Source organism: Cupressus sempervirens, chromosome 4 (assembly GCF_028749045.1).
Source record: "Cupressus sempervirens isolate cs-2001-9-10 chromosome 4, ASM2874904v1, whole genome shotgun sequence".
Classification (NCBI taxonomy): Eukaryota; Viridiplantae; Streptophyta; class Pinopsida; order Cupressales; family Cupressaceae; genus Cupressus; species Cupressus sempervirens.
The window spans coordinates 400,408,978-400,423,370 of record NC_143121.1 but is presented as its reverse complement, the minus strand read 5'-3'; the positions used below and the strand labels follow the sequence as shown (position 1 = coordinate 400,423,370).

Below are 14,393 nucleotides of genomic sequence, written 5' to 3'. Positions count from 1 at the left end.
TTTCCTTTCTAATCCATCTCCTTCTTTATTCAACTTAGTTTCTTGAATTAATATAATATCTGATTCAAATAAATTAAGATTATGTTTTAATAAGAATTTTTTGCTAGGGGCATTGAGTCCCCTAGCATTCCAAGTTATGATCCTCATTTTTCTATTCAAAGATTCTTCCCCTTCCATGCTTTTAAAATTTCGTTAATCATTTTTAGATCCTTTGCTTGCCCATCCATAGTTCTCAATTCCATGAGCGATTTCCTTCCATGCTTCATTTTCTCTTTACCACACTTCAGAGTCTGAAATCCTTCTTGGTTGATAGATATACCTAAATTCTCCATATATTGGTGTGCATTGTTGATACTATATGAGTTTAGTTCTTCTTTCACCTCTTTATCCTCTTCTGTTACTTCCTTAAATATTTGTTCTTCTATTCCATTGCTTCAATAGCTTGTTCCTTGATTTCTTCAAACTATTGTTCTGTCTATTTTTCTTTGCAATTTTTTTTTTTGATTCATTTAGAACCCCAAATTCTTCCCGTATCTGATAGTTTTCAAAATATCTATAATCTTTGTTCCTTGTTTCTTCACACTTGTTTTGATCTTCTAGATTTATTGTCTTAATGTAGGTGTCAACCTCAATTGGTATTAAGTATTCCTTTGATTCATTCCTTTTATTAGATATCTGTTGTTCCTCTTTGTCACTATCTTCAAAGAGGTCTTTCCCATTATCAAGAGTCTACCAAAATTTGTGTATTCTTTTCTTGGTTTTTCTTCCAGATAGTCATATTACTCCAATGTATTGAATCTCTTGGAGGTATAATATCTTCCTGACCCTATTCTTTAGATTGTATAGCTACTACTCTGTCACTTTGATAGTTCTTGTTTACTTCTATCTCATCATTTTTAGTCTATTCTCTGTTATCGATTTCAATTATCTTTTTAAAGAGTTCTTTATCCTCATTTTCCTGATTTTGTCTCTCCTTAGTTATACTCTCCAAATTCTATCTTGTTATGCCTTTATTTTCTTTCCTTGAGTTTTCTGTCTAAGTTGAGAATTGAGAGTTTCCCTGACTTTCATTTTCCTTTCTCAATTGCTTATTTGTTCCTTCTTCCCTTCTACTATTTGGAGACCTTTTGTCTTCTTTTTTGTTTGTTGAATTGTTGACTTCCCCTTCTTTGTTTTGATGAACGTCTATCTTCCCATGTTCTCTATGTTGTTGATCTCCTAATATTATTTGGTCTTCAATATCATTCTTCATGAGTTGAATATCCTGGGTTAGTTTGTTGAGATTCTTTAGGTTGTCTTCAAGCTCTTCTAGAAAGCCACTCTCTCCTTGACATATCCACATTGTTTAAATATTTTAATTTTACTTTGAATGTCCAATCTTTTATGAACCTCATTTTCCATCTCTTCTGAAGCCTTCATACCTATTTGAATTACCTCTCATTTATCTAAAATCTCTTTTCCTATTGCTACCATTTCTTCCTCTTGTTACTTCTTCCTGAATTCCTTTCTTTCTTTTATGTGTGGACTTTTTTTGTTTCTCTTTCTTTTTCTATCCCATGTTCTTTCGTGATACTGATGCTGCTTAATTCCTCTTTAATATTTATGATTTTATGTTCTAGATTAAGATTGGGTTTAATGAATCCATTGATTACTCCTTCATATTTTGTGAAAACTAGTTCATATATGGATCTATTTGTTATGATATTTTTTTATTAAATACCTTTTGCCCCAATTCTGTATCCACTAAAAACTTGATGTTACTGGATTTATGAAAATTTGATTCGATGCCAATCAAATTTCCTAGAGATTTACCAATTTTCATAAGGGTTTGTATATGTTTTAGTTTAGGCGAAAAGTTTTTACATTCAATCTAGTTAGGTGCGAAATATTTCCTAATATTGTTTTCACTCTAGTTAGGTTCCCAAGCTAAATTTTTTACTATGCTTTTTAATGCCTAAGGGGATACTATTTGCTTCTGAAACACTTTCAAGTCGAGGCTTACTACCAAGGTTGGGCTCTTCATTCTTCTGCTCAAACACTGTTAGATCCTTATTCAATGTCAAATTCCTTGCATATTTAGTTTTAATGAAGAAAAAGCTCTGACATTCAAGTTGCACATCTTCCTCTTTTTGATATAAGCCCATTTTCTTTTGATACACTACCTTCCTGTCCTTTCTTTTTTATCACTTGTTGCTAATCATTCCCATCTTTTTCCAAATTAGGAGGATTTTTGATCTGATTGTTTTGCATTTTATGAATTACCTTAGACCTAGCTTCGTGAATTTTTACTAAGGATTTGAATGATACATTCCTCTATCCATTGCTTTCTTCCCAAATTGTGGATAAAATAACAAATCTATTGCTGGTGTTTATAGAGTGTGATTCTAGGCATCGATTATTTTGAGATTTGGAGATGGTTGCAATTTTCTGTGTATTTATACTTGCCTTATTAGGGCAAATAGTTGTTACTTGATTGATATTGCTAGGGTTTTTTGAGTGTAATCATTTATTTTCTGCCTTTTTCGCTATGCCTACTTTTTTTGATAAGCTTGCCAATTTTTTTCAATACTAACAAATATTCTATTAAGCAACATATAGATGACAACCAGTTGACTACTTTTTTACATTTAATATAATTACATATATTTTAAAATAGATAAATATAATAAGAATAAATAATTAAAAAAAAAAAGAAATTCTAAATATTTTTATTAAAATAAAATCTATAATAAAAACTTGAATATTTTTAATCATAATAAAGTCAAGTAAATTCTTTTGAAAAATGTAAACACTATAAAAAACAATTCTAAATACAAAAACTTAATCATATATACTTTTTAAATTAAAAAAATTGCAAAAGAAAAAAGGATACTTTCAAAAAGTATGAGATTATAAGTGTCTTCAAATGAATTCATATTAAACATTATAAACAAAAATTAATTCTTAATACAAGTCTCAAATCTTGTATTTTCTTGATACAAGTCTCAAATCTTATATATTTTTAATTAATACAATCCTTGGAATGAATTCACAATCTTACTTTTCACTTTCTAATTTTCTTGTATTTAATCTCTAATTTTTTTTTTTTTTTTAAAAAGTTTGTAGTTAAAGTTTGTAGTGTCCAACTTCCTTTGTGTAGACTTAGAATCAAACAACTTCCTAAGATCTATCATATTCAATTCCTCTATTGTAGAAGGATATTTCTTCCTGCATAATTTGATGGATTTATCAATACATTTGTTTTCCTCATAATGAATATTTGATAATGAATATTTGCCTTCGTAATTGAGTGAACCAAGATCTTATGAGACTCAATTGCATTTGTTAGGGTTTTATTAAATGGCTCAACTCAACGCACTTTCACATGGAGCAAATAATGGTAATGATTCACACAGCTAGTGAAACAAATATGTTTTTACTAATTGACATATGAGATCCCAAGACATACAAAGCAAAGATGCCATTTTTAGAGCTATGTTTGACAGTCAAACAAATATGTTTTTACTAATTGATATATGAGATCCCAAAACATACAAAGCAAAGATGCCATTTTCAGAGCTATGTTTGACCGTAGACTCAACCATTTCTTGACACCAAATTTCTACGACATACGATTCACTTTTTTGGGCATCCGACACCGCCGGATAGTCGGACGAATCCGGCGGCAAGTTTCACAAGAATGAGCCTATCGGCTCAAAAATACAGTGCGCATAATTAAAAAAAATAAAAATCAATCCCTATCATAAATAGGGATTTATTTGAAAAGGGTAATGGATAATGGGTAGCCACGTCAACGACAATTCGTTCGGGTCATGCTGCGTAACATTCCCGAGTATCTATCGATACTTGCAAGTTGAGAATACAGGGCACAAGATGGGCGTTGCTAGATTTCCTGCCAAAAAGTGTGCACCCACATTTCCTCTTACAGTGGTTGAATTGTACAAAACGAAGACAATCAGATATTTTCGCTCAAAATCTCTAACTCTGCAGTTCCACAGGTTGGTGTGGTCGAATGAGTGCACTGGCATTATCAGGTGTCAGAGCAACACCCATTATAAGTATGGATTGGTGAAGAAACATGGAGATGGAGATGGGCTGAGCTTGCCTGGAGGTAAAATGGTGGTGGAACTTGTGGGAGCCTGGAATGATTTGACTGATAGAATGACCCCTGCAATTTCTTCCAAGTCTTCTAAATTGCTGATGAAGTCTTTGAAGATTTCAGTCTCACTGTTGCAGAGTTTACCATACGGAGAAGATGGTCGCCCTCCTCTGACAAAAGCTCTTTCTGTGGCTTGCATACTTGCTGATCTTCAGGTACAAGAACTTCACTGACTTGCAAAAGAAAATGTGATACTGAAAACTAGTAGAAATAGGTTTGCTCTAAGTGAATTTGTATACTTTACAATCCATCGAAATTTTCAACGAATGTAAGTTATTGTTGTTGCGTGTAATAGAGAAGAAATTCAATGGGGTTTAATAAAATCTACTAAGAAAGGACTAATACTGGAACAACATCTGAAAAAAAAAATGGAATGAAAATATTATAATTGTTGAAACAACCCACTTTATATTGTTTGATTTGAGTAAGTTAATGGTAGGAGATAAGTAGGAGATATTTTCCACAGCAAGTCAAATTGTGATATTGCTATGAGGATTCAACTGTGTAGATTTTGAGTCAGGTTCATTGACCCATGTTTCATGAGTAGTGGTTCACAAGAACCCATCTCTCATGAGAATGAATGGAACACTTAGCACTCATTAGATCTAGGTGATGTTGACAGAGGTGAAGAACTGGGACTTCCCGGGAGGTCATCCATCCCAGTACTGCTCCAGGGCTTTCGGGGAGTTCCGGTGCTTCACCTTTGTGAACATCACCTAGATCAAGTGACTGCAAGTGTTTCATTCATTCTCATTAGGGATTTGTGAACCCCTACTCATGAAACATGGGTCAATGAGTTTGACTGAAAAATGCACAGTTGAATCTAGATAGCAATATCACAACAGTGAGTGAATTACATTAGTCTACAATGCAAAGTCATTGAAGTTCTGATTAGATAAAGCGGAAAGAACCAGCAAGATCATAGAAAAAACATCAAGCCTAAGAGGCAGGCAGAAAGGAATTCACAAGAGGTGAATTCAGAAGGCTTTTGACTGGAGCCACAACCAGCAGGACCTAGGTCCATCAACTAAGAGATTACAATTTGAAAAAACATAGTGGTTTAGGCAGGAGCCTTGAACCAGACACCAAAGAAAACCCCTTGCACCCAGGATAGGAGAGGCAAGGAAGAGGAAAAACCTCCAAAGCTGAATGAAAGACAAAGATGAGCAAGAAGAATCCAAAAGAACCCAGCAAATGAAAAGAGAAGGAAGCCACTCCAAAGAGAAGTGAGAGAGAACAACCAGCCAAAGGAAGACATCCAACCAAAAACAAACCTGCTACCCAGCATCTGTGTGAGGAAGGGCATACGCAACCACTAAACTCTTCTTACCAAAAGCAATCCACCTCGAAAGGATGTGCCTTCACCTCGAAGGGAGCCCCCAGCTTAAAAGGAAATCTGAAAGAAGAGAACAATGGAGAGAATACATCGGCCGCAAAGAAACCAAATGAGATCTCACCTTCATAGAGAAAGACTCTTCCTTTATAAGAGCCTCAGAGGGAGATAACCAGGCAGAGAAGAACTTGCGAAATAACAAGAGAAGGGGGAAAGAGCAAGCCCCTAAGCAGAAACAAGCCTCCAAAAAATAAAGGCACCAAATAGCAAGGGAAAGAACAAAGCCTCCTTGAACCCACCAGACCGAGCAGAGAGCGGCAGCCAAGTAGAGGAGAAGAACCAGTAAGGCACCAGAAGCCTGACCACAAGGGAAACACCACACGGGCATATAAGATTTTGTTGTTGCCACTGTATCTTGATCAGAACCCACGGGAGAAAAGATTAATGATATGTTTTGAAAACCCAATGAAGAAGATTAGAAGTAATGGAGAAACTCTGATCATGAAGATTAGGAATTGGTAGAACATAGGAGAAAAGGTGTTAAGGGAAAACCCTTTTGCCAGGTATGTAGAGATGTGTTTACTCGGCAACTGCTGTTTGCAGATTCGGGGCAATTGTTCTGGTGATTGGCTGTTAAGGCAATCTTTGGTCATTGGCATATACCATCAGAGCACAGTTGCTTTCAGATGATAACATTGCATTGCTTGTCCCTCTAGTAAAAACCTGCATAATTCTATTTTTCAAAACTCTTTGAAAGTGTATGGTCCATAGCTAATCATGCACTATATAAGTGTGTGCCATATTACCTTTCGGACTGGTCAAATCAACACACTTCCGACCTGCAAAAATGCTTGACATTCAAGCTGGATGGACATGTCACTCCATAATAGTATTTCCACAGTTTGTAACTCCAGTATATACTGTAGAGCTAAGCCCGGGATGAGATTCTACCGCAACCTCACCAAATCAATACTTATTAAATGATATTACTGCTAGGGAATTTCCAGCAGAGCAACTCCCCAGACCTCCCCAACCTATATTATGTTTGTTTTTAATTTCATTGATTGGTCATATTTTACAAAAAACTGTTATTCTAAAGGGGTTTCTGATCGCTTTTTGTGGGAATGCCAAATAATGGTAAGTCAAAGATAAATCAGATCATAGTAGGGTCTGGCTGGAATGACTGCCAAAATCCTCTCATAAAAAGATTTGTGTCAGTACATGAAATGATTTTTTTGAACCAATTAAATGTCTTCATGCTTCTTGATGACTTAAAGTTAATTTGCTTCGCAGAAGTTGAAAGATAACCTTTTAAAGGAATCATAAAGACCAAATGTTCCTTCCGAGCAATAGATTTTGGTATTCTTTGCTTAGATAATTCATCAGTGTTAGTATAGTATTAATAATTTGAAGCTGTATGTGTTGTCTGATAACGAAGGATTATTTATCTGAGTCTGTTTATAGTAGGAAAAGCGTTTTCAAGGAATTTTACACTGTTACAATAAGTATGGCGTTCTATGCTATGTCCAGGAACAAAGTGATTCTTTTTGAAGAGATTGGTGATATTCTGTATTCTCTGAGTCCCTGCTTGATCTCTTTTGATTTTCTTTGAGGTCCCTTGTGTCATTTATAAATATGCTTTGCTTTGAATTACATTTTCTATCAGTTGTGATTACTCCTTTTAGAAGAAAATATAATAAGATTTATAGTCATTTTAGGTTTTCAAATTCTCTTTATTTTCTGATATATAATGTTTCCATTTCATAAAAGGATAAAAACTGATTAAAAACTTAAAAGTCTTAATTAAATATTGGGTTTGAGTGTTCCACGCTAGCTATTTTTCTGCTCTGATAAGCTATTGATTTATTTAATTTAGGGATAATTACTTATGAGTTGTAATGCTTTGTAGGGCTAGTTATGGTTACAATAGGAACTTTGTTTTATTTTATAAATTTATAATAATGACAAAAGATAGTTGTGGTCTATATGCCTGGTTAAACTTTGATTTCTGGCGTTGCGAATGACTTGGAGGGTTGAGCTACATTAGGAAATCCATGCATGAATCTTCTGTAAAATCATGCAAGTTCTGAAAAGATCTTATTTTGTGGACATTTATTGGTGTTCTTCAATCTCAGATGGCTCTGATTTTCTTGGGCTATGTTCTTCTTCGTTTATCGGGCATCTTTATGTACTAAATGTATGTTGTTATTGAAGAAATTATACGTGGATAACATAGAGCTCATGTTATCTAACTACTTTTAGACATACCTTGTGTCTTCTTTATTCTTACTGAAACCAGTGTTTTGTTTGGGAATACAGCAATGAACTTTCCTACACATAGTCGAAGACATTGTTCATAATTTTCATTAACATTACAGAGCAATTGTTGAAAACTGTAATGTCCTTTTTTCTATGAATTGAGACACTAGTAATCTTTATAATTCAATGATTATATAAACAGTTACTGATAATTAAGTACTTGCTGATGTGAGTTTTGTTCCACTACAACATAGAAGAATCAATACCCAATGTTTCAAAGGGAAATAGTAAATACTCAATCCTCTCTTGAATAAGGTCACTTCTTAAGATAAGATTGCAAAGTAAGACCATGAAATGACTTCAAGGTTCCTTCAATTGTGGATGCTTGCTTAGTGAAATAATGTGATTTGTTAGGATCACTAAGGGGACTTACACTGTTTCTCAAGATTTAACAACTTGCTTCTAAAGATTTGGCTTCTCAACTTGAACTTAACTTCTTCTACTTACATCTATGAATGCAAGTAAGAATGGATGAACTTGGACTCTACTTTGTGCAATCTTGTCAGCATCTCCACCCACCTAGGCAAACTTCTAGAGTGTACTTAAAACGGTTTTCAAATCAATATCTCCTTTTCAATCCCATTAATGAATGCAAACTGAAAATTAAATATCAGTTGAAGTTAAGTACTTTTAATCGCCAACTACTCAAGGCACACTTACAATCAACAAGTAGCTAGTAGCCTAGTTTTGTTTGAGTCAAGCAAGTAAATGCCCACAATTTCTTTCATCCAACTAAACTACTTATGCAAACTCTATTCTATCTTAAGAACTTAAATTGAAATCTATTTCAAATGAGTATTTGAACAAACTATGCAACACTTCAAAGCAACATTAAGTAATCTACCAGGAAGATCAACAATGAATCATCGATCACTCTAATAGCATTATGACAACAATTTTATTAATTCTTCTTGTACTCTACTCTAATCTAATGAGTTACAAATAAGAATGCCTTAGCCTTTTATAGTTGTTCAATTACAGTGAAGGGTCAAGATTAATTCAAGATCAGGGGCTGAGATTCATCCCAACAAATCCTAATTAGGGTTGCCACCCTCCAATTACACGAAGGTGTTACCCTGTGGGCCAATAACAAAATTACAAATCACTTGAGAGCCAATGAGGAATTGTACACTTAGCATAATATGATTGAATGTGCTTGAACATGTGTAAATAAAATTTTCTGATTGCTAGAAGACAAGTAGGTGCCAACTCATCATCCTTATCTTGTAGACTTGATCAATTTTTTTGCTGATGGGGAAATATCTCTTGATACTTAACATTATCAAGCCTTCAATTGTGATGGCACATTCCAAAATTGCTTCATCTTCTCAAATCTTATCCATCTTTATTTTTTGGAATTTTTTTTAGTCTCATTGCCATGACTTGAACTTGCTTGTACTTGTAAATTTGATCTCTTTGTTGATTCCTTGATCTTGATCTTCTTGAAGTGGTGAAGGCTTCATGCACTTGGATCCTTCAAAATAAACTTGGATTCCTGGAGGGAATTCAAGTTGGTGATATTTTTTCTCTGATTTCTCTTTCTTCTTTTTCTCTGCTTTCTTGTATTCCATCTTGATTTTGATCTTCGGATTTGCAACTTGATAATCTGATTTTGAGCCTCCTCTCATTTGAAGTCCTCGAGCATAAGTTTTCTTGAAGTCCTGAGCCAAACCTCACCATCATCTCCTCACCTTCCAAGCTTCTCCTTCAACAAGTTTCCTTGCAAAACCAAGAAAGAGACATGTGTACATTCATGGAATGATAAGAAAACATGAAAGAAATCTCAAAATTTTCAGGAGATGAACTCACATAAACGTCAAGCAAAAAAGGAGTTTATCAATTTCGAGATCAAGTTTCTCTTTCTTTTACAATTCAAAATAATATGGATCCTGCAATTTGAAATGAGTTTACTCAAAATCTGGAAAAATACTTGAGTTTTCAACACATAACCTGCCCAGATTTTACTTTTTCACTCTCCCTATCTCAGATTTTTGAAGGCAAACTGTCTGTAGCTGTTTGAATTGGCAACTCTTCAAGAAAATTCACTCTCCCTTGTTGGATACTTCACCTTGCCACACACAGATCGCCGCCTCATGAAAATTTTTCTGTTAATTAGAGAGCGACTCGCTGCCAATTTGCAGAGCAGAATTTACCTTGGACTCATGTTGAAATGAAGTTGTCTTATATCCTCATATAGGCAATGTATTTGAAGAGGCACAATCTTCCATATAGGCCTACTTGGGTTTAATTAGCCAATGAAAAATATTGTTTTAACTTTTAATTGATTCTTAGCCCCATAGGTCGACTTGAGCAAGGGAATCAAAGATATGTTTTAAACGAAATTGCCACCTCCAAAATTCCTTTATTGATTAAACAGGAGTGTGAGCAGAATTAAGGCATGTAAGAGGATAAAGTATCCTTGGGGATGGTGGAATACACCATCCCTCAAGCAATTCCCTTGATTTTGTCCAAATTCCATCTATCTTTCAAATTCTCTTGTCAACCTTTATCAGTTTCATTGTTTTCTTCCCCTTTCGTTCATATTGGTGACTAAAGACAACTTTTTTGTGTCAATAACCCAAGGCCAATATCACCACGAGGCCAGGATTGCTCTTGTTAACTGGTGGAAATTGGGTACATTACAGGATATTGGAATCCTGGGAGGGCCCTTCCCTGAAGATTTCAATTTTTTCAACTTAGTTTCAATCCTTCAATAGTAATCTGTCTTTCACCCCTATGTTATTGTTCATGTCTCTTCAATTTCTCATTTTGATCATGATTTTGCATGAGATCTGAGATTAGGAGGATACATTATATGAATGTGGGTAGAATTCTCACTGTTTTGAGGAATTTAGATTCCTGAGAGGGCAGCGGATTCTGCTGTCCCTCCAGGATTTTCATTTTACATTCTTCTCAAATCTTTGCAACACCATTTCATGCCCTTTAATCTCTGATTTCACTTTATTTTCTCATCAAGGGGAAACTGATCAGTCCAAGGCAAGATTTTAGAGTGACTTTGAGGATTTTAACCTCAACTTTATTCCTTATACCCCTCACCCCTTTTTCCTTCATTCTTCATAGCAAAAGTTGGAGGACTTAGAGCATGTTTCACCATCATTCCCACAAGGTGGAATTTAGAGAGTCTAGAGGATAATGATTCCTTGGAGGGTTTTCCTTGATTCCAATTACCACAAAGTCAATATATTTCATTGATTTTGGCCCCCAATTTTTTCTTATTTCTCCTCCTTTGAGTCATGAATGTCATTTTAGTCTTAATTCCCCTCTATATCAGATTGACTACAGAGCTGAATGTTTTTCAACCATCACGAAGATATGGCAGAAATTAGGGGGGTGAGAGGATTGAAAACCCTTGGAGAGTGGTGGAATCCGCCACCACCAAAGGGATTTTTTCCTTCGTTTTAAAACTCATTTTCAAACTTACTTTTCCCTTTAAATTCCATCACTTCACCCCTTGAGTTTTTGTCTTCCATTTGATTGTTTTAATATTTTGCATTTGCCTCTTATTGAAGGTGAAAGTCTCAGGCCTCCAAGGATTTTATGATTATCAACTCCATTTGTCCTAGACTTGCATCTTTTATGCCCAACAAAGGGGAAGATGAGTTTCCTTGTCCTCATGATGCCTTGTCATATTCCTTTTACTTAATCACAACTCGAATTGTACTCACCAAGTGGGCGGAATTCTGACCATGTAGAGGGTTAATAATCCTAAGAGGGTAGTGGAATCTGCCACCTCCTGAGGATTACTTCATAGCTCTAAACTTTGTTTCTTGGCCCCTTTGAAGCCTCTTCACATCATTTCAAATGCAACTAAGTGCTGAGTTTGCTTCCAAGGTGAGTTTTGTGCTTATTCCAATCTGGTTTGGGTGGTCTAAAGGTCTGATTTCATGTTTGTCTTGCACTTTTCACCATCTGACCTTTATTCTCTCCCTAAGAATTTAACCTCAACCTGTGCCAAATTCGTCTCTAACCATCTTAAGGATCTTCTCAGGTGGAATGAGGTAGTAGTGCAGGATTACAATCACTAGAGAGTGGGCGGGAGTTTAGGTGTGGAGAGGATTTTGAATCCTCATGGGCAGGGGAATTCCACCATGCCCTGAGGATTATTCCTCATGTGACATGCTGCCACCAAACTTACTGAATTTTGCCTTCCTCTCAAATTCTTCAAGGTGAACATGCAAGGAATGTTTGTCTATTAGCTGCACTTGGTTGAATTGGGTTCCAACTCCCTAATCTATGCACTTCTTCTTCAAGCCAGAGCCCAAGGACTCGACTTATTTGAACTATATCTCTTTCCCTGACTTCATTAGACTCAAATTTACTTCCTTCCATGGCCTGGAGACTTGAAATTGCCACTATCTAGGACAACCTAAGACTGTTACTCCTACTGCTAAAGCAAAAGAGGGGGTCCTCATTTGCAACGGGGCGATGGTGTGAAAACCCCAAAACAGTACTATTAAATGATGCTTAATTCCAAATGCATATGCTGTTACAATTGATACTGATTGATATTGTTGATAATTAAGTACGATTGAAAGATGCTTGATTCCAAATGCGTACGCTGTTATAAAAATGATAATGATTGCATAACAATCAAATAAGAATATCCAATGGCTGTGTCTGATATGCAGGTAATTATATGCACAACTAAGAGTGATCTCAGTACATGGTACTGCTGTGTTTGACATACAATTGATAATATGTGAATATGCAGTCCATCTCTGGTATAACAATAATAAGGTGCTCTGAATATTGTGATAAGCTGTATTTGATATGTCAACATTATTGTTCTCTGGATGATGATAAAGCCATCTCTGATATGACAATATTAATGTGCTTCAAGTATGATGCTGTCTCTGACTGATCTCTATGTGCTTGCACTGATGGTTGCCAAAGGCAATAAGCTCTAAGATATGGCAATCCTCAAAGGATATGATATGTAATATTTTCTCCAGATCATGTCTCCATCAAATGATGTGATCCTCATAATATATGTGCACAATGAAGGGAAGAGGTGTGTATGCAGAGTCACCCTCTAATTCTGAAACGTTCCCATGATAGTCATACAATGATTATCGTGGTAATCAGATATTACTAATTGTCATATTAATCACGCCTCAATGTTTAGTTATGCTGTGTAAAGATAATCGCAGGCACTATGTGATCTTATGAAGAATATGATAAGTGCGGTTATGATGCAATGCAAATGGAATGTGATTAATATGTTGCAAGGCAACCATGATGCATTACTAAGATGTTGCAAGGCAATTATTATGCAAGACCAATGCTCAATATGAATGTGGTGGCATGATTATATGTTATTGGTTGAATGATGAATGCAATTACATCAATCTGGATGCATGTATGTATGATATGATTATACTACTGCGATATATGTAGGCATGACAGTGATTACTATGGTGCATAAATATATGACAGAATGATGATGGTATGATATATCATGGATGTATGTATGCAGGGTGATGGCATTTGCAAATGTAGCTTGATTACTAACTAATTGAGAATGCATGGTATGATGGTGATTACAGGATGATGGTTTCTACAACTGATCATCGAGTCATCAGTCTATAATATAGCCAATGTGCTATGGTGGGATTTCCAAGCAATCATTTATGGCCACTTATAAATAACTAGCCATGTTGGCTACATGGTGGATGAATGTCATGACGATTGCCAAGCTCCATTTTTTATCACAATTTTATTTCTTTGTAACAAAAAATGCAGAGTATGTACAAGAGATGAGGTATATTTACTCTTGCCAAAATTATTTATTTCAAAATTTTGGGATATCACAAAAACCAAGAAACCCGCCGGTAAGATTGGACAAAGAGTAAGAACCAAGTTAAACTTATCAATTCAACTGATCAAGCAATCCTGTCGCACGATGGCTATTTATGTTCTATGTAAATTGTGAATAGGGCTCATGTCCATGACACAATGTTTACACCAGCTTATAATTTACATGATTGCAATCTGAGAGCCCAGGACTTTGCTTGTAGAGCTTGAATTGAAGAGCAAGTGCATGATACAGTTTATAGCTATATTTCTGGTTTCTTAATTTCTTGCTGTCAATATAAAAGGGGTTTCCATGGTATTGCATATCTGATGACTAAAATGCTATCAAGATAATCATAATGTTTAAGAGCTGTCAGTGTTGTTTTTATCCCAAATGCCAATAAACCGTTTGTAGTTATGGTGAGTTAAAACCTTCAGACTGATTTAATGAAGACAGCAACCTAATCCTTTGAAACTTTTAATGAATTTGAAGATCAACTTCCTACCTTTTCAGTTAAAGGTTCTATCCAACTAGCACCTCTGGAGAACAATGAATATATAGGATAACTTTTCTAATTACTGCACTTACCTCTCAAAAAAGAAACCAAATTGTGATCATCATCAAACCATATCCTATGGATGGGCTTACCTTAAGGTTTATCATGTCTGTTAAGTTATGACTTCATCTAAATTTTTTTCCGTCACAGCCATAACAAAATATCACTGACAAATTCAAGTTTCTCCAGAAAATATGCCATATGTGATCTT

The 14,393-nt window shown here is 35.2% G+C and overlaps 1 protein-coding gene across 1 annotated transcript in view; it reads left to right on the top strand.

Annotated features, from left to right (window-relative positions):
- Positions 1-3,697: 3,697 nt before the first annotated feature.
- CRSH (Ca2+-activated RelA/spot-like protein) overlaps positions 3,698-14,393 on the top strand; it is a 34,306-nt gene continuing 23,610 nt past the window's right edge. The window contains 1 exon segment of the mRNA XM_089825285.1: positions 3,698-4,314. Within this exon segment, the coding sequence (XP_089681411.1) occupies positions 3,778-4,314 (537 nt within the window). The 5' untranslated portion in view covers positions 3,698-3,777.